The sequence below is a fragment of the Pelodiscus sinensis genome, chromosome 5, assembly GCF_052426305.1.
Source record: "Pelodiscus sinensis isolate ZL-2025 chromosome 5, ASM5242630v1, whole genome shotgun sequence".
NCBI lineage: Eukaryota > Metazoa > Chordata > Testudines > Trionychidae > Pelodiscus > Pelodiscus sinensis.
The window spans coordinates 43,662,062-43,689,833 of record NC_143056.1 but is presented as its reverse complement, the minus strand read 5'-3'; the positions used below and the strand labels follow the sequence as shown (position 1 = coordinate 43,689,833).

At 48.0% G+C, this 27,772-nt stretch overlaps 3 protein-coding genes across 21 annotated transcripts in view; 2 read left to right on the top strand and 1 right to left on the bottom strand.

Moving 5' to 3' along the window:
* The window catches only part of FLVCR2 (FLVCR choline and putative heme transporter 2), a 61,166-nt gene extending 43,421 nt beyond the window's left edge, over window positions 1–17,745 (top strand). The window contains exons 6-11 of one of the 4 annotated variants that reach the window (XR_331640.5): window positions 2,793–2,903; window positions 3,954–4,059; window positions 4,575–4,686; window positions 5,165–5,220; window positions 7,727–7,823; window positions 15,639–17,745. Coding sequence is in view for 3 of the 4 variants with exons in the window: in XM_075926850.2 (XP_075782965.2) it covers window positions 2,793–2,903; window positions 3,954–4,059; window positions 4,575–4,686; window positions 5,165–5,220; window positions 6,057–6,188 (517 nt within the window). In the remaining variant the exon portion in view is untranslated. Of the gene's footprint in view, window positions 1–2,792; window positions 2,904–3,953; window positions 4,060–4,574; window positions 4,687–5,164; window positions 5,221–6,056; window positions 11,378–15,638 lie in introns of those variants that run through there. The other 3 variants (XM_006117772.5, XM_075926850.2, XM_006117773.5) reach the window with 3 other exon arrangements.
* Window positions 17,746–18,460: 715 nt separating this feature from the next.
* ERG28 (ergosterol biosynthesis 28 homolog) lies at window positions 18,461–24,840 on the bottom strand. 8 transcript variants are annotated; one of them, XM_014570807.4, is made up of 5 exons: window positions 24,736–24,840; window positions 23,676–23,824; window positions 22,530–22,620; window positions 19,134–19,252; window positions 18,461–18,988 (listed from the first exon to the last, which is right to left on the bottom strand). In XM_014570807.4, exons 2-5 carry the CDS (start codon window positions 23,809–23,811, stop codon window positions 18,909–18,911), a joined length of 426 nt encoding a protein of 141 aa, XP_014426293.1. In that variant the 5' UTR covers window positions 23,812–23,824; window positions 24,736–24,840; the 3' UTR covers window positions 18,461–18,908. The 8 variants fall into 8 exon arrangements, with proteins under 8 accessions (XP_014426293.1, XP_014426295.1, XP_025037763.1 ...); XM_014570809.3 differs by having other exon boundaries at window positions 23,676–23,827; window positions 24,692–24,831; XM_025181978.3 differs by lacking the exon at window positions 24,736–24,840 and adding an exon at window positions 24,692–24,715.
* Window positions 24,785–27,772, top strand: part of TTLL5 (tubulin tyrosine ligase like 5) — a 276,914-nt gene continuing 273,926 nt past the window's right edge. For 7 of the 9 annotated variants that reach the window (XM_075926843.2, XM_075926842.2, XM_075926839.2 and 4 more), the window contains exons 1-2: window positions 24,785–25,013; window positions 26,084–26,246. In XM_075926843.2, the coding sequence (XP_075782958.1) occupies window positions 26,170–26,246 (77 nt within the window). In that variant the 5' untranslated portion in view covers window positions 24,785–25,013; window positions 26,084–26,169. Of the gene's footprint in view, window positions 25,014–25,068; window positions 25,563–26,083; window positions 26,247–27,772 lie in introns of those variants that run through there. The other 2 variants (XM_075926838.2, XM_075926847.1) reach the window with 2 other exon arrangements.

Genomic DNA, 27,772 nt, shown 5'->3' with positions numbered 1-27,772 from the left:
TGCTAGATACCTATGCAAAATAGGTGTGTTCATGTAAATACAGTTTGCTCCTGTTGTCTCTTCCACATCCCAAACTAGCTATGGGGGAGAATTCAGTCAGACCCTGCTTACGTTAATGTATCAGAATCTGGTTTTGGTGTAAATATAATAAAGGCAATCTGCTTATCTGCTTGTGTTTGAGCAGGAGATGTTTTTTAGAGTAAAGGTTTTGATGAGGCCCTGGGTTTATTTTTTTTCAAACAAAGAAGAGCATTTTAAGTGTTAAGCTTTTTATTAGAAAATCTTTCTATACCAAATGTGAAATTTTACTAACGATCAGGATACTAAAGAAACAAGTACAGAGCATTTACTCTACATGGCATATAAAATGGGAAGAAGATAAAGAACTAGCAACATGTCAATAAAAAAACACATTACAATTAAAAAAGATTTTAAATTCTTGTTTTAGAACTCCATGTTTGTAATTAACCTATGTAATTTTTTTTTACTTGCATCATTCCTCTAAAGCAGTGGTCACCAACCAGTAGATTGAGATCTACTGGTAGGTCTTGGAGCCTCTGACGGGCGATCCTGACTGGTTTGGCCAGAAAGCTATCAAGCTATCACCCACGGTCTTGCTGCTCCTGCCCTCTGCCTTGGGGCTGTCCAGTTGGAAGTCTCCTGCTTCCTGTGCAGGGTGTAGGAGGGAGAAAAGGGGTGTGTGTGCTGATGTCAGGGTGTCCCTCCTCCCCCCCCCCCCACAGAGAGAAGGGGATGGAGTTAGGTTGGTAATGCAAATCTCTATCACTCGCACACACTGGCTACGTCTACACTGGCCCCTCTTCCGTAAGGGGCATGTAAATTTCAAGAGTCGTCGTAGGGAAATCGCGGGGGATTTAAATATCCCCCGCGGCATTTAAATAAAAATGTCCGCCGCTTTTTTCCGGCTTTTAAAAAAGCCGGAAAAGAGCGTCTAGACTGGCCCCGATCCTCCGGAAAAAGTGCCCTTTTCCGGAGGCTCTTATTCTTACTTTGAAGTAAGAATAAGAGCCTCCGGAAAAGGGCACTTTTTCCGGAGGATCGGGGCCAGTCTAGACGCTCTTTTCCGGCTTTTTTAAAAGCCGGAAAAAAGCGGCGGACATTTTTATTTAAATGCCGCGGGGGATATTTAAATCCCCCGCGGATTTCCCTACGACGACTCTTGAAATTTACATGCCCCTTACGGAAGAGGGGCCAGTGTAGACGTAGCCACTGTGTGTATCTCTGTCATTCTCACAAACACACTGCCCTTCACTCTCATCTTCGGACCCAACACATACATGGGGGGTGGTTGTTACTTCATTTACTACTTGTCCCTGCAGCCCCTGAGAGAGGCAGAGCACATGCTGTCCACATGCTGTCCCTGCCTGCAGACACCACTCCTAAAGCTCCCATTGATCAGTAATGGGGAACTGTGGCCAGTAGAAGCTTTGGGTTCCAGTGCCTGTAGATTAGGGGCAGCACATGGGGCCAGCTGTACATGCCAGCTGCTTTCAGGAGTGGTGCGGGGTCAGGGCAGGAGTAATCCTGCCTTAACCCCACTGCCCCACCACCCGGAACCTGTTTCAGTTAAACGGTGCTCAGCAAGAGCCTGATTCCTGAACCGCTGTTCCAGTCCTGAACCTCCTCCTGCACCCAACCTCCTGCCCCGGAGCTTGCACCCTGAAACCCCTCCTGGGCCCTAATCCCTCACCCTGGGCTAAGCCCGGAGCCCCTCCCACACACCAAACTCCTTGGCCCAAGACCAGAGCCTGCACCCCAACCCTTACCTCAGCATGGTGAAAGTGAGGAAGGGGGATGGAGTAAGCAGGGTGAGGCCTTGGAGAAGGGGTGTCACAGTGGCTGGGCCTCAGAGAAGGGGCAGGAAGGAAGTGGGACAAGGGTGTTTGGGTTTGAAGTAGATCTTACATTGCACTTAAATTGAAAAAGTGATCTGTGGTTAAAAAGATTGGAGACCACTGCCCTAGAGTTTGTTGGGTACAGAATTCACCTTCACTTCCTGTCCTAACTATTGTGCTATGCTGCTGTGGGCTGCTAAGCAGCTTTTAGGTGGGAGAGGTGATGTCTGTATATAGGCTGGAATCAATTTGTAAAGCTCTTGCTGGAAAGCCTTAGTTAATAGCCTGTCCCTTGAAAGTGGGGGATTCTCTGGCAGAACTTAGTTTTATCCTTACTATTCAGGTTGCCTCAGTTGCCTTCTCCTCAGAAGTGATGTCCTTCCCAAATAACAGAATCCTCCATTTGGTCTTGTAGCTTTGTGATATAGGAGAGTCAGAACTCCTCCTCAGTTGTATTCTGAGTTCAACCACTCATCTACTGAGTGACCTTAGGCCAAGTTTCTTTCTTCTCTGTTGCCTCAGTTTTCCCCGTTGGTGGGATAGGGATGCTATTGCTCATCTTCATAAGAAAGGCCATACTGGGTCAGACCAAAGGTTCATCTAGCCAATGCCAGATGCCCCAGAGGGAGTGAACAGAACAGGTAATCCTCATGTGATCCCTCTCCTGTCATCCATTTTCAGCCCCTGACAAACAGAGGCTAGGGACACCATACCTACCCCTCCTGGCTAATAGCCACTTGTGGACCTAACCTCCATGAATTTATCTGGTTCTTTTTTGAACCCTATTACAATTCTGGTCTTTCAGGAATGTGGAGGGTTTTGAGGCTTCCCGTGCTTGCACATGTAAGTGCATTGGGATTCTTGGATGAGAGAGGCTAGAGAAGAATGGTGAATGTAAGCTAAAAGGCCTGTTCCTAACTGTGCTTTGTCCTGCAGGCAGACAACGCTGGTGGTTTACATCATGTCTCTGGTGGGCTTGGTGGCCTTTACCTTCACCCTGAACCTAGGCCACCTCTGGGTGGTCTTTGTTACTGCAGGCGTGTTGGGGTAAGTTCACAAGCAGTTTGCTTTCTCCAGGACTTATTCTCCCTCCCAAGTGGGAGCCAACCCCAGGAAGGCAAAAAGATGGCCCAACTTAGTGCAGGCTTTCTGCTACCTCCCACATTTAAGCTGGAAATATCTAGCAGTGGCATAAAAGTGAAGTCAGAGATGTTGCAGCCCAGAAGGAGCAGGGGCCAGGGTGGGACAGAACTTCTCGGGGAGAAGGTGCAGGTGTTATATTCACCCCACATAGCTCCTGTATCTTCTGACTGGGAGAGCTGAGGGATGTGTGCAGCAGCCCTGTCCCAGCTGGCTCCAAACGCTCTGCCAGGCTGGATGCCCTCTCAACAGGGTGAAATGTTTCTCCAGAAGCAGGTGGGACTGTGGCCTGTCAGATCTTGGAGAGAAGGAATGAGAGCCATGGTGACAGCTGGGTCCCTAAAATAGCTCACAGCTGGTCTGGGGCTTGGCATACCATCTGCGCCATGTAGGGGCTTTTATTAACCAAACTAGCATTATTATTCTGACTCTGATGCTGTTGGCTCTCCCTGCACCTCTCTTCTCTTTTGTCCCCACAGGCCTGGCCGTCTGTCCCATGGTTGCAGGCACAAACATTTGTGACTTGGGTTGACAGTTTCCACTGTGGGCGTGTGGTCAGTGAGTCAGATGGCTGGAGAGATAGGGTAATGCTGGGGACTAGTACTGTGTAATCACTAAGGGTACATCTAGACTACAGGCTTTTGTCGACAGAAGTTTTGTCCACAGATACCGTCGACAAAGCTTCTGTCGACAAAGAGCATCTAGACTACAGCCAGTTCTGTCGACAAAGCAAACCGCTTTGTCGACATGAGAGTGTAGACACAAAGGACAATGTAGATGCAATTATGCCTTCTGGCAACAGAACTCTTGTAGAATGAGGTTTACAGCTGTCGACAAAACTGCTGAATTTAGACACACCCTATGTTAGGAGGAAACCAGGGGTCAGAGCCATATAGTCCTTTCCCCACTTCTCCCTCCACCACCTGTTCACTATTCCTTTTCTGTGCCTCTGTGCAGCTTCTCCATGACTGGGTACCTACCACTGGGTTTTGAGTTTGCAGCAGAGTTAACATACCCAGAGTCAGAAGGAACATCTTCAGGCCTCCTTAATGTATCTGCACAGGTATGTTTCCCCTGCCCCATCACTCTAGAATGCCCTGGTAGGCCCACAGGGATACAGTTCAAGTCAGTGATCCATCCAGTCCAGCATCATGCACTGTCACAAAGAACATTTCATGCCCCAGACCTTTGCTTTTTTCTTTTATTGTCAAACCTGGAATTTAATCTTCAACTCCAGTGGCTTCCCAGCCCCTCCCATGCCCGGGAAAGTCCTTCAGGATACACTGTCACGCCCAGCAGTCTAGGATCTCCCTCTTCTGAGGTGAAAGGGAATTCTAGCCAGCAGGTTCTACTGTCCTCCCTCTAGCCAGAAGGAGGCACATCATCCAAATTCAGCCCTTTGTTTCTAATCCAGCTTCAGTTGAGAACAGCTACAAGCCTGTAGGGATTCTAAGTCTTTATTAGACCTGCCTTTCCCTGGTGAATCAGGAGGAAAGGGTGGAGATGAGGGGCTGAGGGGTGGCCGACAGCTGAGGACAGCACAGTAACTCCATTCCACTCTTTACTTTTGTGTTAAAGGTTTTTGGGATCATTTTCACCATCAGCCAAGGGAAGATCATTGATCACTTTGGGACGCAGGCAGGAAACCTCTTTCTTTGCTCCTTCCTGCTCCTGGGGACCTTCATAACCGGTAAACCAGCCCCCAGAGATTCCCCTCCTGACTGTGACCCATGGGATTCTGCTTGCAAAGTGAAGGGAGCTTCCCCACTGTAATGTCTGCAGTGCTGCTTCAGCTGAGTGAGCTCCAGAATAGCAGCAACCTGACTGTGGTGCTGATGTTTCTCTGTTGTGGCAGCTGTTCTGTGTCAGGGGCTGAAGGTTCCAGTGGTGTGAGCTTCCCCAGTGCTGACCCCATTCATGCTCCTTCCTGGGGAACTCAGCCAGAAGATGCTTCCTCATGGCTGGGCCAAGGCCTCCCTCTGCTGCCTGACAGTGGTAGAAGTCCTATCCCTCTCATTCAGGAGAGTGGATCCCCTGCTGACCCCCAGTGTCTCCTCAAAACTTGCGCTGCTGCTTTGCTACCCTTGTGTATGTACCCTGAGTTCTGGGAAACTTGTTTGTGTCACCTATTGTGTCCTCATGGTGTTCTTCTTCTCTCTACCTCTTAGTGTTCATTAAGGCCGATCTCCGGAGACAGCAGGCCAATTTGGACAGTGAACAGACTGTGAGTAATCCCCCTTGACCTCTGGCTCTACTCCTGTTAGCTTAGGGTGACCCCTGCTCTGTCCCCTCCCCACCTGTTGGAATCTCTGTCTCTGGGTCATTACCATAACCCTGACCCCCTTCTTTTGTCCCCATGATTGGCCGTCAGCCTGGCCAAGGGATGTTCCTTGCTGGCATTTGCAGTCCCTGGCTGAAATGGTGGTTTCAGCTCTGGCAGGTATGGCGTTTTGTGGATACTCTGAGCTGATCTCATTGGATGTCACTGAACACTATCCACCAAGGAGACTGCAGAGCTCTGTCCCTGTCATTTTACATTAATGGCTAGGGATTAGGGATAGATGAGGGGGGCAGGGGAAGAGAGATGCGCAGCCCCCACTGCTTCTACTGAGAGTGAGTTAACACTTAGCATTTCCATAGATAGGCCCATGTTTAGAGCATATTGCAAACATCCTCACAGTCATCCCCCTGAAAAGGGTGGGGGGTAATTGCTTGTAGCTCCAATTTGTGCTTGAGGAGAGTGAGTTACAGAGAGGCCGTGTCTTGTCCCAGGCTGCGGGAGGGATCAGTGGCATAGCTAGAATCAGAACTTAGGCCATTCTGGCCCCTAGCGCGTTGCTCGGCCCATTAGATATAGCTTTAAAACTCCTGGCTATGCTCCTAAATGCTGGCCACAGTTCTCCCATGCCCTGTGCAGTTAGAGGAAGAGGCAAGAGGAAGAGGCCTTAGGTGAATCAACTAATATTGGATAATCTCAGTGTTTCTCCTTTAGAAGGGCTTGTTGTTATCTCCTGCACCTTTTTGGCTGTTGTCCTGACTGGCTCTGGCCTCCTCTTCTAGGATGCAAGCAGAGATATTCACAGAGTGCTCCTGAAGCAGTCAGTATCCAAGACTGGCAAAATGCATAAGATAAGCTCCTTGCTGGCTCGAATTTTACCTTTTTGGAAGACAGTACCGCCTTCCACCAGATAGTCTCTAACAGCGCCAATCTGGAGAGATCAGCGGCTCCAAGTGGCCTTGTGGCAACCCTGCTCTGACTGTCAGCTGAGGAAAGTGTATTTTAAATAAAATATCTTTTATAGAAATAGCTCAGCACAGGCACAAAACATAAGGACAAAATATGCAAGAGAGCTGCCCTCCAAGCAGTCCTCTAAATATAATCCCAGAGCAGCAGTAAAAACTTCCCACCAAATCCATCCCATGAAGGGCCGTCCAGTGTATACACTTGGGGGTCCCTTGTTTAACCTGTATTGCACAGCAGGTGGCCTCCCGTGTTTGTTTGACTCCAGTAAGCATCCGGGGGAGATGAGTCCCAATAGGACCAAGGGCATAGATTAAGGAACTGAAGTGTTGAGCTCCCCAGAATAGTAATGCACACAGAAAAGCCTGGAAAATTGTTTGTACTATTTAGCTTGGTTGTAGAATACAGCTGGTCACTATGGACACAAAATGTTCTGAATCACTCCTTCCCTATGATATTCTAAAACTCCTTTTGGTCACAAATGGAGGGAATGCTGGATTTGCAGTGACCAAGCCTATGGGGAGATGCATCTTCCAGCTCTAGAGCCACAGGTGTAATAATCTTGTGCCAAATTTCATCTATAAGGCCACAATGCAACTGGCCTGCAGTGATAGGTGCTAGTGCTATTATCTCTTGCTCAAAAAGAAGCCAGGGCAAGAGCCTGAAATATCCTGTCCTTTAGGCAGCAGATGTAAAGATTCCTGATAAAGGAAAAGGGACTTTTTAGACAAAAGGTCTCTTTCCAAATGAACTGGGAGCCTGTGCCCAGGCAAGACAAATAAATGGTACCTCGTGGTGAAAATCTAAAATGAAATTGTGGGCCCTCATCTGGGAGGTGTCAAAATGGAAAAAGGGAGGCACAGCTGCTATTTCAATAGGCCATATCCTCCCCATCTATGGAACTTTAAGGTAGACCCAGGAACTAATCTCATTAAGAACTAGAGGGATATACTAGCGGTGAAAGGTCTTCAAACATGGAGTAACGTAGGGTAAATATTAAACCTGTCCAGAAGCTCTTATTGGAGGCCTCTAAGAGATTTTCATAGCTCTGACTTCTTCCCGGCGTCTTTGCATGAACTTTATGACCCAGGTATTTCCATAGGTGGGCAAGCAAGTGGAGCATTGTAGCATTAAGAGGCTGGAGGCTGTGTCTGTAACAAACAACACTATCATAACAAAGTGAAATTTTATGCAGACTAGTTAACTCATATCCCATGAACGTCCCCCTTTTGGGCTAACTGGAAGCATCAGTTGGAAGAGGGGAGACTGAAATCTTGATCACGTTGATTGCCTCCTGGGGAGCTTTAGCTAAAGATTTTCCAATAGAAGATTCTGAAGTATTTTTAGTTTTGCCAAGTGCCCCACTTGCTCTCCATGCAGCTGAAAATTTTACTAGTTTCTTCCTTCTCCAGGAATGGATGACTTCTCTCTCTCTGTCTCTCTCACTTGTCCCCTTTTCTGGGCTCATGACCTGTGGCTGTTATTTCAGAGACTCCAGGACAGCAGGCACACCACGGATTACGGATTGTAGCTTGTAGCCTTAACCCCATCACTTCCAATCCCTGCTCACTAGTTCTCACACAAAGGTAGGAGAATCATACTAATCTGCTTATCTAATCACTCACAGGAGTAACACTGGCACCAAGCCAATGGCACTAGTTGCACTGCCTTAGGGAGCAGCAGAACAGCTGGAGTGATAGGGTAGTTGGGATACAGAGGCAGCTCTCAGCATCTCCAGGAGACAGATGGGGAGAGATTGGTCTTGAGCTTGTGAAGCATTGAGAAGAATGAGGACTGATGATATGTGGCTGCTTGGGTAACTGGAGCTTAAGGACTGGTGGGATGGGTGTTCTCTTGTCAGAGCATATAGCAAATTCTTTTGTGAGTAAGTGTGCCGAAGAAAGGAATCTTGGACAGCCTCATGGCTGAATAGTTATTTAAAGTCACAGTCCAGCCTTCCTCAGCAGGAAGTGCTGTATGGGACTGTTTTGGAGAGCCGATCCTGACAACATGCGAATATGATGCCAATCAAATGAAGCATTAAAGACTTGGGAAATAATGGAGCCATTGGGTTGGTGCCTTTTTTTAGAAAAGTAACTGTAAATCATAAAGCGCCTGCTTTGTGGTGAGTAATTCCAGCCCTTTGCTAGAAGTGACTTCTCAGCCACTACTTAGGGATGTTTAATGCTTTGCTGATCTCTTGCTGTTTGAACCTTCTGCTGCGCCTGGCTGCCCTCTCCAAATGATTACCCACAATGCTCATAATGTGCTTTGTGCCTGTATTTGCTCAGTGTTATGCAGCAAACAAGCAAAGACTGAAGTTCAAACCTAAGATAGTATATTGGCGACATTGACTTTACTATTTTAAACCTGTATGTTGTTGCATGGTGTGCAACAGTGAGCATCAGGTGGTTGTGCTCCTGCAAGGATACGCAGAGATGATAGGTGAGTGCAGGTAAAGGTAAAGAGCACAAGACAGAAGGGTGGAGCAGAGTACTTGTGAGTTTGAAGCTAGGTCTACACTGGGGAAGAAAGATGTCCTTAAGATACACAACTCCAGCTATGCAATACACTGTAGGTGCTAGCTCAGCAAACTCCAGTTGGGTTCTTTCCTTCTCACATGACATTGCTAGTAGTAAAGAAAGGTGCTTCAGGCCAGTGCTGCCCTCTGTGATCCCTGTGTAGAGAACGGGAAGCTGGCAGAGCTCACCTTTGGTGCTCACTCCCCCACATCCAGGAAAGACCTTACCCTATTGACCAGCAGAGCACCTTTTGTTTTCCCTGGCTGGGAGGCACTGGGAACACTTTGGGGGAAATGGAAAGATGTTGACTATGTTTCCAACTTGGTGAGTGGTTGTATGTTAATTGTGAGGCAAAAAGGAGTTGCTGAAGTGATTTATTTTTAAAATATGCCAGTGAGCTCCTAGAGCAAAGGCCAAATGTCTTCTTGTCATGGCTTCTCTGAGATAGCTGTCTTGATTCTGCAGGGGTTATGGAAACATAAAGTTGAAAACTTGTGTATTGTCTTTTTCAATTTAAATAATAAGCTCTGAGTGTGCTGTCTGAAACAGAGGGGCTCTGTGGAGAAGGCGCTGTCTGTACATAGCTACTTGTCAGAACCAAACCACACTCCTAGCAGTGATCTACACAAGAGCTGTACAGTGCCTGCTTATTCCAACAGGAACTGCTTTGTGGCCACACATTATCAATGCATTTCACCATTTACACTGGAAGATCTTTTTCAGTGAGAATTAAATTGACTTAACAGTAGTGTGAATGCTTCACTCTCTAGTATAACTATAGCAATACAATCAGTTCTCTCATTGCTATTCCCACCAGCCTCAGTTCACCTCTGAAGTTAGTGGTTTAGCTTTCTGTATTCTAATGCTCATGAGACATTTGGACCAAACATTCCCTCCTCTTTAAATGGTACATGCAGATGCCCAGGGACTTCTATTTGTGACTTGCTTTTATTACATGCACATGGAATCTGAAGCCTTCACAATCATCCTGCTTTATGATCCCATAGCAGTGTCAACTAGCTCATATTACCCATGCTGTGTTATAGTGCATGAAGGTAGCACCACAGTGTATAACTGAGGCTGAATTCCAGCATCCATTCTAACCCTTCTTTTATAGTTTGCTTGTGCTCTGATTTTTTTGCTTTCTGAAACAAATGCCTTTTATGGGTGAAATTTTCCATGCTTGGTCTCTGCTCAGCAATGAAATTTTCAATGAAGTTTTTAAGTAACATCTGTTCAAACAAAAATGCCCACCAAGAATATTGAACATGCATGATTCTAAAATAGAACTGAATTTGTTCAAATGTAGTTTTTGTAGATTTCTTTGAAATGTACAATGTATGCCAAATCTAAAGACCATGTGGAGTGCATTTACATTTATAGCAGATTTTGTAAAAATTCCAATTTCTTCTATTGTATGACAGATATGTTCTGTCAGTAGACCATATTTTTAATTATGAGGATAAGGATGTTTCAGCTTTCAGCCACAATTTTTTCTCAGCATAATGCTATTTTCCCCCCATGCAATATGATCCTGTTGTCCTTGAAAATGCTACTTTGCAATGCAGGTGAGTCTGCACTGCTGCAAAGGGACAACTGTATTTCCAGAATGATGATGTTTAAAGGGCCTGCTTTCATGATCTGGCAGTGAGATGACACTTTCATTATGTCCTTAATGGCGCTGGAATCCAGTTAAGGTCCCATTTACATAACATGATAGATCCTTGCTTTGGCTGCTTGTTGATGACAACTTTGTGTTTTATTGTCTGTGGGTGTGGAGGTGTTTCTGACAATGAGCTGAGATCTAACCAAAATTCTCTTAGCTCTGGTAAGGTGCCTGATTCAGGATTTAGCAGGAAGCTCTGATTCCATCATCTCCCTGGTTCACCAGGGCCTCTGAACTTCCCCTGTCTGGCTCTAGTGAAATATGGCAGCTACCAAAACTCCTTGAATTTTATTGGGTAGGCATGGACATGGGAAGAATATTCTCAAGCACATTCTCTCCCTCTTGCCATTACCTGGAGATCACAAGCCTCTTTGCTCTGCTGACCTTTTGTTAGCAATGTGGCAAGTAGCCAGTGTCCCCCTTCCCCAAATCTCTGTGCAGGCAGTTTCCACACCTCATTCCTAATGGCAATATCTCCTCTATCCCCACCTCACGTGCTCACTAGTATGTGTCGTCTTTTCCCTTTCCCAAGATTGTGTAGCTATGTGTTTGTAGGTTTACTAACCCTTTGTTCCTCTAGCTCAAGAAGAGATGAAAGGTAAGTGAGGATGAAGCTGTAATAGGTTTGGTTTCAGACTCTACTGGCTCCTGTTCATTTAAAGCCCCAGTTCAAAATCACCAAAGGTCTCCCTGGTCAATTTCCCGGAACTCAACTCTGCTGCCCTCCCAGCATATCTGACTTTGACTTTTTCTCTCTCTGCCAACAATCTCCCCCCTGCTGGTGCAAGAGCCTTCCCTTCTGCAGCTCCTGCATATGCAAAAGCATCCTTCCATCCCTCTTCCTTTCTAAAGCTCTTCTTCCTTTGGGCTATTATTTAACTCTGTAAAACTTTCTGGGCTGCAGTTTGTATGAAAGATACTACTCAAAATAAAGCTATGTTTGTATCTCTTGCTTCTATGTGTGGCCTGCTTTTCTCTTAAACTGAGGGGAGATGTGAATCTCTTTCTTGTGTGTATCTGACCATGCTCATGGCTTGGACTTGTCTCACTCCAAAGGAAGCTAACTGCTTAGTGCTACCACTCTGCCTGTAGCTGCTGTATCCTGAGGCCACTAGGGTCTCTGGTTTGTTTCTGCTTCAGTGTGCTCTGTAGATTCTGCCTTAAATGGTGCAGAGGTGTGTGTCTAGAAGGAAATCCTGAAGTAGTTCTCAGTGGAACATCCTGGGACCTCTTACTAGCAGGTCTGTGGCAAAGGGCTAATAGGACAGCTGCCTTTCTGACTCCTGAATGGGGAAAAACTGTGTTCCACTTTTGCCTCTAGGTCTAATATGCAGGCAAAGCAAATACACCTATTTGGGGAGAGGGGAAGGGAGGGCATGGACCTATAGGCCTTTTTAAAGGGCAGTTGCCTGTTTGCATGAGCACTCTAGACAAACAATAAAAGAAGAGACTTCCTTTCAGACAGGCCTGGGGAGCGCTCTTCAGGCTAAAGTCCTGTCCTGGTGGGATGTTGACATGTCCAGTGTACTTGGGCAGGATGATGCAGCAGTGTCTCTATGCAGCACATTACCCTGAAAGCCAGGCCTAGGTCAGGAGTAGCCTGCCTGAAGCAGGATCAGCTCTTGGCAGGGAGCGATGTTCCAGGGGCTGTAATAGGACTAGTTCTTGGGTTCTGTTGTCTGTCCAGTCTGCAGGCCCTTTGAAGTCTCCATTCCCAGACAAAAAAATGCAGTGAGTGGCCTCGTGGCAGTTATCTATTTGTAACTGAAGGACTGACATCAGGAGCACAGGCAGCAGCCAGGGTCAAAGCAGCAGGGGAAGGTGCCCACCCTTCTGTTACAGCAAACCTGAGCAAAATACCCTCTGCAAGCCACATCCGGCCTGCCAAGCAACTGGATCTGGCCTGGGGACTCCCTGCCTGCTCCCTGCATGGTGTTGATAAAGGCGGCCATTGCAGGGCTGTTTGAACAACTGTGAACCTGGGGCAGGGAGGAAAGGATTTGTGTGCTGCTCACGCCCCCAGCACAATCCCATTGGACAGTTTCTGGCTAATGGGAGCTGCCTGTTGTCAACAGGCTCAGAAACCACATGGCCCTGCAACCAAGGAGTCAAGCAAGTAAGCCTCCCAGCCAGAGCCTGCCTTTGGCACCCCAACCCTTTGCCCCCCCTACCACACATAACCCAAACCCTGTGCTCCTCTCTTGCCCCCATATCCATTCCCAGATCTTGCACCCCAATCCGCTGCCCCAGGTCACAACCCAAACCCTTTGTGCCCCCCTCCAGCATACATGTCCCTTCCCAGTTTCTTTTCCCCAATCCCCTGCCCCAGGTCATAACCCAAACACCTGCACCCCAATCACTAGCCCCATGTCACAACCCCCTCCTACCCTAGGTCACATCCCAACCCCTCCTGCACCCTAGTTCCTTAACCCAGCTCACAACTGTCTCCTTCACCCAATCTCGCCCCATCCTCTTCTGCACCCCAATCCCTCACTGCAAGCTCCTTTCTGCACCCAATCTCCATCCCCTACCTCACACTTCCTCGATGAATATGGAAGAATGCAGTCCTTGACCATTTTCCAAATTCTGGGGAGTGACTCCCCATCAAAAATTATTGCCCACCCCTGTGTTACAGCAATCCTGAAAGGTCAGCAGTGGCATAGCGAGATTCAGCTGCTAGAGGTAAGAAAGCTCATAGGTGAGCTTTTGTTTCATAGATTGCAGAGCTGGGAAAGTTCCAGGCAGCCCTGAGACAGGGAAGGGTTGGTGGGATTTTCCTTTATGTTCTGGCTCTTCCAGTCATTCCCTATTGTAATAGAAACATAAGATTGGCAAGACCACCAGGGTCAAGTCTATTCCCCTGCTACTGCAGGCTGAAAATCCATCGTACAATCCCATCCTAACACTCAAGGAGTTGACAAAGGAGGTATCTGAGCCTTTAGCTATCATATTTGTAAAGACATGGAAGTTGGGAGAGATTCCAGAAGACTGGAAAAGGGCAAATATAGTGTCCATTGATAAAAAAGGGAAATAAGAATAACCTAGGAAATTACAGACCAGTTAGCTTAACCTCTGTACCAGGGAAAATAATGGAGCAAATAATTAAGGAATTAATTTGCAAACTTCTGGAAGATAATAAGGTGATAGGTAACAGCCAGCATGGATTTGTAAAGAACAAATCATGTCATACCTATCTGATAGCTTTCTTTGATAGGATATCAAGCCTTGTGGATAAGGGAGAAGTGGTGGATGTGGCATACCTAGACTTCAGTAAAGAATTTGATATGGTCTCGTTTGACATTCTTATCAATAAACTAGGGAAATACAACCTATATGGAGCTACTATAAGGTGGGTACATAAATGGCTAGATAACCGTTCTCCGAGAGTAGTTATTAATGGTTCACAGTCATGCTGGAAGGGCATAACAAGTGGGGTTCTACAGGGGTCTGTTTTGGAACTGATTCTGTTCAATATCTTCATCAACAATTTAGATATTGGCATAGAGAGTATGAAAGTTTGCAGATGATACTAAGCTGGGAGAGAGTTGCAAGTGCTTTTGAGAATAGGGTCATAATGCAAAATGATCTGGATAAATGGTCTGAGTCAAATAGGATGAAATTTAATAAGCACAAATGCATAGTACTCCCCTTAGGAAGGAACAATCAGTTTCACACATACAGAATGGGAAGCGACTGTCGAGGAAGGAGTACTGCAGAAAGGGGTTGAGGGGCCATAGTGGATCACAAGCTAAATACGAGTCAACAGTGTGACACTGTTGCAAAAAAAGCAAGCATGATTCTGGGCTGCATTAACAGGAGTGTTGTGAGCAAGACACAAGAACTCATTCTTCTGCTCTACTCTGCACTGATTAGGCCTCAATTGGAGTATTGGGTACAGTTCTGGGCACCACATTTCAACAAAGATTTTGAGAAACTGAAGAAGGTCCAGAGAAGAGCAACAAAAATGATTAAAGGTCTAGAAAACATGACCTGTGAGGGAAGACTGAAGGAATTGGGCTTGTTTAGTTTAGAAAAGAGAAGACTGAGAGGGGACATGATAGCAGTTTTTAAGTGTCTAAAAGGGTGTTACAAGGAGGAGGGAGAAAAATTGTTCTCTGTGGCCTCTGAGCATAGGACAAGAAGCAATGGGCTTAAATTGCAGGAAGGGAGGTTTAGTTTGGACATTAGGAAAAAATTCCTGTCAGAGTGATTAAACATGGAATAAATTGTCTAAGGAGATGATGGAATCTCCATCACTGGAGGTATTTAAGGGCAGATTGGAAAGACATCTATCAGGAATGATCTAGATGGTGCTTAATCCTGTCGTGAGGGCAGGGGACTGGACTTGATGACCTCTCAAGGTCCCTCTTCCAGTTCTAGTATTCTGTGATTCATAAATTTGGAAAGCTCTTTTTAAAAACTAGTTGGGTGGTTTATCTGCAGCACTTCTTTCACTTCATGGCAAAGGAGCTTTTCTAATTAATCAGTCTCCCTATATTAAAAACTTCTACTAGGCTTACTACTGTTTTCTATCTTTTAGTGAAACCACGTAATATATAAATGCTGTGCCCTGAAGGCAGGCTGGAGGTGCCAGGGCAGAACCTGAATGGGGTTAGGGTGAAGCAAAAGCAAGGAGCAACAGCACTCAGCTTTGAGTTGGGAAGCGGGAGACCATAGCAATGGTGCTGAGAATCCTGCCCTGTTTAAATACACCAGGACACACAGTATGCAGCTTCATTAGTTCTTCTCCTCCAGTGCAGGGTGCCTGTTGCCTCGCTACTCCTCAAGTGTTGCTCTGACCTTTCCCACCTGGAATCTCCTTTTTGAAGTGGAGGTGGAATCCTTCCTCTGGTGGAGCTGGCTGTATGGGGCGAGCCCCAGATCCTTGCAGCTGCCCTGACTGTGTTTTTACAATAGCCCAGGGTGCTGTTCAGAAGTAAAGGGGCCCCTGCTCCACCCATTCCAACACCCCTCACCTGAGTAGTGAAGCTGTCTGATGCAAGGGAGCTGCTGTAATCTTTGCTGAGCTCTAAACAGTATGGTCTTAGCTATTCCTTGCAGCCTCTCCTTTCCTCTGCATGGGATATCTGACTCTTGTGTGATTCATTGAGGATCTCAGGAATATCCAGCCGTTAGACTCCAAGGCTATATTGAATTCCAGCCCTGCTACCTGGTGCTCTAATCATGCCCCTTTTCTCTGTCTGATTTTGCAGAAAGCGCTGGAAGAGGTGCCTGGGAACAGCAATGCTCCTGTGGTCCTTGATGAATCAAAGCTGTGAAGAGGAGGGGTGACACTGCTTGCCACCCCTCCTTTCCCATCTTTGTCACTGGTAGTATCTTTCCAGTACCTGCACAACATGGCGTTGGGGACAGCTTCAGGGCTGGAGTCCAGGAAGCTGCTCATGGTGCCACCATCAGAAGGAACAGATCAACCAGGGGTTCTCTCATCAATTCGCTTTCTCCTTTGTGCTGCTGTGGGAGAACCTACTGCTCAGCAGGAAAACTGCAATGAAGTAATGAGCCCCACATCTCCTGTCTGCCCAAGGGCTCATGGGATCTTGCACAGGGCGAGTCCAACAGAACACTCAGTATTCTGAGCCCATTCTAGCATTTCTGAAATGGCCTTCCTTTCTCCTTCCAGAGAAGCTGTAAGAGGGTTAGCCAAGTGCATCCTCTCAAAGAACTTCTTGGTGGAGAACTAGACAGCACTTGACCTGTGACCAGCCATGATCTGAGCTGTGACCCTTGCTCTGGAAGTGACGGTCTACCCTGCAGTGATAGAGACTGGAACAGGGGCTCACCTGTCCTGAGTGTGGGGGCGATGGTTTAGGCCCCTACACCTCTCCAGGCTCTGCAAAGCACTGTGGCCAGTTCCTATTTTTGTACAGGGACCTCCCAGCTCAGCAGATATTTAATTTGTAGACTAACGTAATTTTCTATTTTAACTAAACTGCCTTGATGGTTTTAGAAATTTTGTAGAGTAAATTAAAAAAAAAAAGACAGGAAGTACCAGTGTGTGTCCTGGGGATAGCCTAAGAGTGAGTCAAATCCTTTGAGGCCACAGGGCCTGGTGCTAGGGTGAAGTGCATCAGGGTCTAACCCACTTCTTACTTGACACCAGTGCTATAGGGACAACACTACCGAGTTAGACTTTGAGATCCTTGGGCCAGGGACCACATCCCCTTCCTTTGGTGAAAAGCACTTTACACAAGCACAAGGTTGGTGCTATAAAAACACTACACATTTTGTGAGAGTCCTTGGCTAGGACAGACAAAATGAACTGTGCTCCCAGTTCCTCTTCCTTCCTCCCGACCCCTCTCTTGTTCAATTCATTGTACCAATGCTCGGCAGCGATTCAGTGGGAGGCAGGCAGAGGTTGCTCTTGCACAGGGCATCCCTAAACTTAAAAAGGAGCTACATCAGCTGAGAATCCCTTGGACACTTCTCCCACTCACCATCGGCCTTCAGTTTGCTGCTGCCTACTCCCCCTCTCATGAGCATTGAACCCATCTCTCTTCCCAGCTGCAATCATGTAGTTTGCTTCTTTTATTATCAGTGGCTCCCCCATGTATTCCATCACTGGGTGAGAATCACCTTGCAATTCCAGTCAGTCACAGGGCAAAGATTAGGAAAATGATATTTTAATGTGTCCTGAAAAAGCTATTTATTCTTTCTGCGTTTGCTCCCCATTTTACCCCCCTCCCTCCACACACACATCTGTTCCTCTGCTCCTTCCCCCAGCTGTACATTTCCCAGCCACCTAGTCCTTTCGGCTCCAATCTCCCCCTCCCAATATATTTCTTCAGACATCCTATCTTGCTGGTGGCTGGCAGCTCCACACCCCTGGGTTGCTGGAAGGAGTTCCTGTTTCCTCTCCTCTTCAGTAGCCCTAGCCTCTAGAAGCAGCAACTAGGTTGCCACTTCCTCATGTCCCTCTGCTTCTGCAAGTCTCTAGGTGCCTCTGTGCAATAAAGTGCCTGGACACCTGCTGAAGTAGCTGGAAACAAGAAGAGCTGTTACCACATGACCTGTCATCTTTCTGGGCCACCAGTAAGTGCTGTGCAGGCTACAGTTTTGGTGACATTGGACTGATGCTCAATAATGCAGTGTGTGCCCATGGACCAGTGCTGTCTTCCTTCTATTTCTAAGGGAGAAGGAGCATCTGTTAGCTCTGGCCTACCTTCACAAGTTACCCTGATTTATTATAATGCAATTTTGGGGATGGTGAGAGTGGCTCAGGCCTGGGTTATCTCACAAGACCTTGGGAAAATGTACACTGGATTCCTTGTATTTTTAAATATAATTTGTATTTAATAGCTGTATTGGTGCAACTGTCTGAAGGTCATCCATAAATATTCCACCCACAGAGAGCCTACCACTGGCAGAGCTGTAGAAAAGGTGCATACCCTGCAGCTGCGTGAGCCCACTAATGGCAGTGCAGATGGACAGGCCCACCCGTGGTATACAAAGGGAATTATGTGGTTAACATCTTCCTACACAGTCTGCTCTCACTGGAATTTCTGGGGTGGCCACACTGAATAGGACAAGGGCTTCTGGTTTAGAGAGCAGAAGCAACTGTCTGTAACTAGTGCCCATTCTCTCCTACATCCTCTAATATCCTCACTCCTGCTTCTGCACAGCCCTCTTGCCCTCCCACCACCTGCTTTCTCCAGTTTCAGCCTGGCCCAGGCCCAGGCCCAGGCCCAAGCCCTTTCTGCTCTCACAAACACCACATTATTCACTGAGCCACTATTGGGAGCTGTGTGGCAGTCAGAGAAGGAAGTAAAGGAACAGCTGGGTTTACTACTATGACCCTTGTAAATGAGGAAAAGAGGAAGAAGCAGCAAATAGATCTCCACTGCACTTCGTGTCTACACAATATGAGCAGTCAGGCTGTGCAGCAGGAAACTGGAGGGAGGCCTTGGCCAGGTAGGAGGTCCGACTTACCCTTTAGGTGGGCGCTCCTTGTCACTCAGGCCAGGTCTCCCTTCCTCCCTCACTCTCTGTAGTGGAAGGCAAGACTCTGAGCCTTCCACAGTTTTCTATTGTTTATTACAAACTGCCCCAGCAACACAGACACATGCAGGCTACACAAGGGCACCAGGAGCTGGACTTGGTCTCCTTCCCCACAGAAATTGCCAGCAGGTCATGGGTGGCTTTATTCCTCCTCCCTGCAGGTGCTTTGGGGGCAGAACTGTGCTGGGTATGGTGGGAACTGGTTTGCTTGCCAGCGTGGGGATGTCTCAGGCAATGTCTATGGTGGGATAGCCCCCACAAATTTGGGGTTGGACTTTTATCTCTGGTCAACATTAAAACACTGCCTGTAGAGGTGATTGCTAATGAAGAGTGTCTAAGGAGAATGATCTGACTTCAGGGAGCTAGACAAGCAGAGACGGTGCAAGGAAAGTAAGATGGCAGGAGTTTGGTAGGGACGATGCGGAGGCAGCAGGTAGGTGAGGTAAACATGCGTGGGACCCTTGGCTTCAGTTTCTCTTCTTGTTTCGTGACACTGCTTCCACGTCCAGGTATTGCAGCCCAATCAACATGCCCAGGATGGAGAAACCTGAGACACAGACGGAAGGCAAGTGGGTGCCAAAAACACTGCCCATAGGCCGTAAAGGGCACTTTACCTCTTCCCACCCCCCCTCATGTGAGCTCTACCCCAACCTCCTAGCTCCAAGGGAAATCATGGAGTGAGCTGTACTTACTTGCCACCATCAGGGGTGCCAGGACACCGATTGTCGGGGCTGCTGTGCCATAAACAAACACTTCAGAGAGGAAGTGACCCAGGGCTATGAGGAAGGTCAAGAGTGTGATGTGATACAGGCTGCCAGGAGCAGAGAGAAAGAGAGAAGGGTTAGAAAGTAACATGGAGTGGGAACACAAGCATGGCAAGGAGAGGGAGAAAGCCAGCCAGTCCATCCTCATATTGCGGAGTGAAACTAATTCCAGCTTAGCAATGGCAGGATGGGGAAACCAGAGACAGGTCCCTTGCTGGTCTTTATGGTGCCTGAAGCATTTTCAAGATCTTCCTTGCACCCACAACATTAGAGCCTTTTTACATGGCGAAAGTTACCCATTGTTGACAATAGGTTGTCCTAACACCTGCCAATCAGGGCTAAAATGGTGGCAGCAAGTGCAAACAGTAGTCAAGAAAGAGGCCTAGAGATGAATGTAGGATGCTTTCTGTAATGATGGCTTAAAGGTTTGGTCTTGTCTACATTAAGCCCAAACAGTAATCAACTCCAGTTGAGAAGCTTTGGAGAGATCTGATAATTTCTTATTTAGATCCTTCCTTATTCTGTAAAGTGACTGTCCTGATGGTCCCATTCTCATTTTGTTGGGTCAGAGTTGCCAGATTCTGTGACCAGTTGTGCTGGAGCTAGGGATGCTACCCTGGCTTGAAGTGACAATAACAAAACAAATACATGGTGTCCATCCTCAGCACCTCCTGATGTTGTTCCAGCACCTTTGTCTGTGACTGAAGTAAGTCTTTGCAGCTTTTTACTCTAGGTAGCCCTTTTCAGCCAACCCAGCTAAGAGAACGGGTTGGAGTCTCTTCCAGCCAATGCATCATAGTAAAGGATTCTGCTGAAGTTCCAATCTGTTACATAAAACAGCTAAAATGGGGCAGCACAGGTGCCACTGAGGACAGCATCTGTCCTAATGAACTTTGTCTACTGCTGGAGTGTTAGAAGGAAAGTGTCTCCTTGTCTCTCACAGCCCAGGGTGAGTTTTCAGGACTGGAAATGAGAAGAAAAAACATCTTTTTACTTGTAAACAGCAAATGTGATATGGTCCTCACTGGGACATACCTGTGGCCCCACAAAGCATTTTACAGCTTTTCTCAGGAGAATGGAACTTTACTCAGATCAGCTAAGATTTCCTTTACTGAGCATGGGCGGGCGGGCAGGTAGGATAGGAGATGTGATGGATTCAGTGTATGGGCAGGATTGCTCAGTGCACTGGGAAGAGAAAGTGGCTGAACTGATGCACATAACTCTATTGGGCTGAGAAAGAAGTGGAGGAGGCAGCACCTTTATGCCAGAGGGTAGGGAGGTATGGGAGTAGGAGGCAGCTCTCTAATGCTCTCAAAATACCCCTAAGAGGCCAGTGCACAAGGTGGTGCTCAGCCCACTGGGACTTTTGTGACGACAACACAGCCCATTTCAACAGAAGAAGAGTTGATCAGAAATGTCCTTGGCCTAGTTCAATGAGGGGGCACCACAGGAACAATCTGAGTGCAGGAAGGGGTGCAGCTGTAGGCAGGTTTTGCTGATGCAGAGATCAAGTGCATCGTCAAGCAAAAGGGTATGGATGTGCATGGATTTCCATTGTAGAGATGCCAAGGAATGTGTGTGCACAAAGGGAGTGGTAAGAACTAGGGATGTTAAATCCCAGTTAATCGGTGAACTGGTTAAATGTTAGGCTGACCTACCGTTTAACTGAGTAAAGTGGGATCCGGGTTGGGGACGGTTCCAGCCCTGCTGGAGAAGCCCCCAGCCTGCAGGGCTCCTACCCACAGCCTTGCACTGGGGCTGGTTGCCAGCTCCCAGCCCTGCACTAGGATTGGGTCTACTGGCTCCCAGCCTCCACAAGAGCAGCCCCTTCCTGCGGGGGGCCTGAGCTCCCCATGGACAGAGGCTGCTCTGGATACAGGAGCAGCCCCTGCCTGCAGGGTGCTCACAGGCCCCCTATGGGGCTGGAGCAGCCCCCTGCCTGCAGCAGGTGGGGAGCAGTCTCAGCCCCCACTGGTTACCGCTTAAACCTTTCATGTTCCTAGTAAGAGCTTGAGGGGTCAAGCAGAAGGGATTGGGGAATAGTGGAGGCATCCCATAACAAAGAGAAGCTGACTTAGGCTGTCTGCCCAAATCTACCACCTAAGATTATTTTATACCTAAGCTCTCATGCCCTCTAGGGGCCACTACTGCAGTTTGTTACAGACTTCATTAGAGTACAAAACCCTTCCAAGAAACCAGCAGGCCAGGATGTGTGTCCTCCGACCCCCTCCCAGGCAACTGCTAGCAGTCCCGTAATCCGCAGACATAACCAACGGGCCTGAGTTCATCCCCTCTACAAATTTACCCAGCAGAGAGAACCACCAGCCTCCCATCTCTATCATCCAATATGTTCTAGAGATACAAATGGAAGTCACCCTGCTTTGGCACTACTGCCATAGTTACCAGGGGAATAAACATGCAGTCTATCCAAGGTAGATTATCCCTATAGCTACAAAGACAACCACCAACTGATGCTGGCCCACATGCAAGTGCTCCCTTCAGGCCCATAGTTGGGGGCACAACACAATCTGGGATGAGATCCACGCAATCCTTAACTGGCAAACATATTCCACGCAGTCTGATGGGAGCATAGCTATGCACCCAATATCACCAGGATAATGAAACCCCAGGGCTGAGGGTTCCAGAATGAGGATCAGAAACAGGATTAAAAGGCTGTGTCAGCTCTGCTAATTATCAGCTTGATCTAAGAACTAGGTTCAAGTGAGCAACTCCTCTTTCTAGGATTCAGGGGGTAGTAATTAAACTTTTTACTCCAAGAGCTGCTCAGTAAGGATACATCTACACAGCACTGTTATTTCTGAATAATTGATGTTATATCAAAATAACAAAGTGCGCATCTACACATAAGCAATTATTTTGACAATGTTGAATTAATGTCTAGTTGGAAGACTTCTTACTCCGACTCCTCTAAGGCTCATTTTACGAGGATTAAGGGAAGTCAGAGGAAGAGTGATCTATTTCAAAATAAGTGCTGTGTACATGCGCCCAAATTCAAAATAAGCTCTTTCGACTTAAACTATGCAATTAGCGTAGCTCAAGTTGCATATCTTATTTCGAGTTTAGCCCTGTTGTGTAGACATACCCTTAGAGACCAGTGATTAATCCACCATATGGGGCTACCTGTTATGATATTTCAAGGGAAGACTGTCTACCCCTACATCAAGAGGAACTCAAGGGGATTTCAAGAAGCAGCTATTGATAATGGCCGGAACTGCCCCATAAGAGGACTTAAGAGTAATAGCAGTGATAAGTGTACACTATGGGGAAAAAGGGACACCCTTCTCTGGCATTTCCCTTACATACGTCTTGTTGCGAATGTCAATAGCACAGGAGCAGCGAATCACTGACGACAGTAGAGTCCAGATGCCAAAAGTCCGAGCTTGGAGACCATTCACTGTGCAGAGAAGAAACAAATGAGGTAAATGAATGCTCCATCCCATGAGCTACCATCTCTACAGGCTCGACCAAGTGGTTGAGCGAAGGAAGAACATAAAATCTACTTCCAGGTAGAGAGTTACACCATATCAAGATTTCCTAGATGATTCAAGGGCAGATAAGTGTGTACGAAAATAGCTGCTAGGAATCGTGCTCCCCTTTCCAGTAACCACAGACCCTCAAGGGAGAAAAAGAACCAAGGCTGGTTCCAGTGCTTCACTAAATCAGAAGCATTGCTATGGATGCTGAATAGCACAGTAGAAGACAGTACAGTGTAGGGATGTTAGCTTTAGATTAACTGGCTAATTGAATTGTCGATGCAAATTGCATCGACGATTCGATTAGTTGATAAGGGAGCCTCCACCTTTGAAGTGTAGCAAAGCCCCAGGGAAAAGCGTTGCAGGGAGGAAGCGTTGCAGGGAGCACAGGGCCAGCGGGGGACTCAAAGCAGTCCCCCACTGGTCCCATGCTTCACACGTTTCAAAGTGGCAGTGCTGCACGGAGCCCAACCCTGGGTTCCATGCAGCACTGCTGCTTTGAAATGCTGTGTGCAGCCCAGGCCAACTGGGGACTCCCCAGCTGGCATGTGACTGCATGCATTTCAAAGCGGCAGCGCCGTGTGGAGCCCAGGGTCTGGTCCCGGGCTCCACGTGGCGCTGCCGCTTTGAAGCATCCCATCCTCTTTCCTCCACCTTGCTGCCTCTTTCTGATAGAGGCAGCAAGGGTGGGAGGAAGCAACTAGTCAACTAGTGTATTAACTAGTCGTTCACATCCTTAGTATAGCGGAGACAGGCAGGCGTGCTCCAGAGAAAACGAAGGTTGACTGCTGAAGAGGGTTGCCCTGGTGAGTTCGGGCTAGCATGTGGAATACAGGAAGTTAAGATTTGCACTGTGGCTCGCTTCTGAGATGTGGACAAAAGTTCTCCAGGACTTGGGGCAATATGCTGATAAATGAGGAATAGCTACTATTGTAATGACTCTTGATGGGCAGGATGGGCAACTTGGGCTCCTTACCAAGGCTAGGTGTGCCTGTGTACAGCTTCTCAGAGAGAAAACTGTGGTCACGAAAACTCTGCAATGTGTTCCCCATTGCGATGATGGACACCATGACTAGCCAGCTGCGCAACACGTTCAGAAAACGGCTCATCATGCTCTGGTACCTGCTTCTGGGGACAAAAGCAGGAGATCATCACAAAAGGAAACCACACGGATTCTACTCCCTAGAACTTTTCCACTTAAGCCAGGAACCCGGCTTTTCCACAGAAAGTCCCTTTCTCTTTCCATAAGTCCCCAGAGAGCAAGCAGTCCTCACCAGATAAAGCTTGCACTACACCCCTGATAATGCAAGAGTAGAAATCTGTATGTCCAGCAGCCTGGAACAACATGATGCTGCTGCCCCATCGTAGGGAGTTACTAATCTTCAGGGTCCTGGGCAGAACATGACGAAGTAGAAATCTTTGGTGCATCCTCTCCACCTTTCTCTCTCCCCCGATTGGAGACAACAGCTTACCACATCACTCGCGTCTGCAAGACCGATCGTGTATCTAGCTCCCTGCATGGCAAAGCTGGGCACTGACACCCAAGTTAATGCAACCTACTTGTTAATGCCAGTGGAGAGATTTACACTCCCTGCCCCGCTGTCCCGGGGCTGAAGTCCACTCCGTTTCCTCCGGTCCCACCCCCTCCGTGCCCCACATCTCCCGCACAAGTCCCCCAACCCCTCTTCGCGCCGATTCCCTCCCGCCCTCGACTGACATCACCATTTTATCGCCCTTCCCCAACAGAGAACATTTTATCGCCCTTCCCCGAGCCCCTCCAGCCTTCCCACTATCTTCCCTGAGCCCTGCACCGCATCCTCCGACCAGTCCTCACCCCGCTGCACATCTGCTCCCAGCCCTTCAGCTCCAGCCGCTCCCCTGTGCCCACCCGCTATGCAGCAGCAGCCCCACCCCTTACTGGTTTGCGTACTGGTTGGTTCCATGTTAGCCCTGTCCCTACTTAGATTGGCTGTTAGACCCATCACTACTCACACGCCATATAGATTGATAGGTCACTACACGAGTCTCTATATTACCATAAGGCGCCTCCGCTCCTGAGGCGCGGTGACGTAAAAATGGGCCTTGTGCGTGCTTTTGGGGGGAGGCGGAAGTTGCAAGTGGCGCGGGCAAGGCGTGCAGCGCGGTGTTTGCGCCTGCGTGTTAGGAGGAGGGGATGCCTCTGGCGCCTGCGCAGAAGGGAATTGGAGGCGGTTGCCTGCCTGTTGGTTGTTGTAGTAACGGGGAAGCGTCGGGAGGAGGGAGCAGTGGCCGGTGGGGCTGCGTTGCCCGGAGCCCATCCCATGCCCCCAGGAAGGTGAGGCTGTAGGCAGGGGGAAGGCGGGAGCGCATGGCGCGGCCCCAGGGGCTGCCAGCTACGGCGGGGGAAGCTGCGGGTGCCGCCCGCCAGCGCGGCGGGAACGTGGCGTCCCGGGCTCGCTAGCCCCGAGGCGGCCGCGTTCGGCGGGGCCTGTGGCTTGCGGCTGTGGGGCCAGGTGTCTCCCTGGAGCCCGGCCCGGCCCCCCAGTAGGAGCGGACGGCGCGGGGTGGGGCGCTGCCGTGGGAAGCAGCCCCCCTGCCCCGAGGCGTCACGGGGGTGCTGGGCCCTCCGCAGGTCCCTTCTGGCTGCGCTAGTAGAGCGAGTCGGAGGCTCCTGCGTGGGCAACGACCAGAGGGCCTGGGTCGGCGCCAGACCGTGTGGCGGTGAAGCCTGAAGAGATCATCGGAGCCTCCTGTCTGACCCCCGTGTGGAGCACCATCGCGTGTGTTTGACTAAAGCATAGCCCTATTAGGAAAGCCTTTGAGGAAGAAATGCAGAAGCAGGCAGACCTTTTCCAGCTAGCCTCTGAGTCCCGTGCACAGGAAAGTAACTTTCTTTTCTGGGAAGCTGATCAGAAATCTATCCTGGGACTCCCTGCACAGGAGCAGTTTAGACCGAGAGGGGTCTCGCAGGAGATTGTTCATAAGGGCTGAGGGCCCCAAAGAAGTATCACTGTGAGTGAAAAGTTACTTAACTAGACAGGGCACTGTATCAAAGAGGGGTAGCCATGTTAGTCTGAATCTGCAAAAGCGAGGAAAGCTTATGCTCCAATAAATCTGTTAGTCTGTAAGGTGCCACAGGACTCCTTGTTGCTGTGTAGTTAAGTGTCTTGGACTAGTGATGGTTCAGAGGAAAGTACAAAAGCTGACTGTTATGGAAGTTTTTTCCTGGTCCAAATAGTTTAGTTTATACCCTGTAGTAGCAGGATAAATGTCCCATGTAGATTTGTGTACTGTACTGGAAACAGTTGAGGTAGTGCTGTGGCCTCCTCTCTTTATGCTGAGTTGGCATATGTCTCTAGGCTATTCTGCACAGTAATATACTCATATTCCTGATGTTTATTACAGGAAGCTGCATTGGCTAGATCCACTGATCCTCTGTGAAAGGGACTAAGAACCACAGTGACTGGACTGCATGAAAATTCCTATATGAGATGCCAGTTGGGATGGCTCGAGACTTGGAGGAAACTGGCTCATCCACAGAGGAGGAAGAAGTGGAAGAAGAGCCAGAGTAAGTAAAAACATATACAATGCCTGAATAGTAGCTGTGCTTCACCTGGGATGTATGGGGTCTTTAGAGGATATTTACTAATCTGGTATGACCATTTCATTCCTCACCTGTAATCCTTCAGGTCTGTTTGCTGAGGAAGGAAATAGATGGGGTGGGTTTGGGGCTTTTAATCATAAACAAGTATGTTGGTAGGTACAGAAATCTTTGCTTTGAGGAGTCTAAAAGAACCCCACTTTCCTTCAGAGAGGGAGCCTCTGGGATTAGGGCTGATAGGAAGAGGGTGAGGCCTCATCTGCTGATTTTTCTCACTCTCCTCACTTCCTGGTGTCTTCCTTATTATTACTACATTCTTTCACAACTCCCTGACATCCCTTTTTCAGCTAGGGTGGATTCTCTTGAGTACCATCCAGGGAAATGTGTAGCTCCTAGTTCTACTGTCTGCATTTGTTTCCATTTTTGCATATAGAAACATAAGGTATTGCAGAGCAGCCTGCTATCATGTAGGTCATTTGGACTCTCTTATCCCTCATGTTCTATTTAAGGTTAATAGGAGATATGTTAGTCCACTCATCTAGGAGTTCCTGTCAGTCCTATCTCCCTGCTTTGTGTGGCACCTCCTTCCATCTCTATTGCTCTAGTGTCCATTTCCAGAATGGTGTCCTACTCCTGCATTAGCAAAGTCTGCTTTAACAAGCTAGGTTTTTCTGTTTCTCAAAGACGACTCTCAGCATAGTTTACCATGAAAAGGGCCCCTACTTAATGCTCCCAATAAAACTGAGTTGTCCACGTGTTCTCAGACATCCCAGGGAAGGGATAGGAGGGCCTGGGTTGGCGTCATTCAGTCAGATGGCAGTTTGGTACTGTGTCTGCATCAAGTAACCAACGTCATGCTAGGGATGAATCTGGACAGTTGCTTGGAGGATAGTATGAGTCCTGGTGGCCTCAGTGCAAATCCTCAGAGCAGAGCTTAACCTAAAGCCCCTTTCTGCTGTCTCGGCTCTGTTCCCACTTACGTAAGTAAGGTGCTAGCTTGTGCTAAGACTTGATGCTGCTGTACACTGGCAATGGGTGAGCAACTGAATTCATCTAAGGGTGTGTGGGAGGATTCTGGGGCCAGATAAAGAGCTCAGGCCTGAGTGGTCTGGTCTGAGGAGGGGGGAAGAAGAAAGATTGGGCTTGCCTTTATTTAGGGATAGTAAATATTTGTTGAATGTTCACATTTGATCTGATGCACTGGATGGTCCACAGGGAAAAATGATCTCTGCTATCCAATGTGGAGAGTAGACCTACTTACATTTACTTCTTTATCTCAGCCTTGAGAAGGTGCCCACACAGGAATCTTCTTTGTGCACCTCTGTCTAGAAATGTGGGGAAGTGGGTATACAGATATTTATCTCTGCATTAGGGATGTAATGGTGTAGTAAATTAACCAATAAGCAAAAGCGTATAGGTTAATGCTATACACTATACGCATTTCCCCCTGCCAGTATATTTTATAGCAGGCTGGCCAGCAGCCCGGGTCAGTC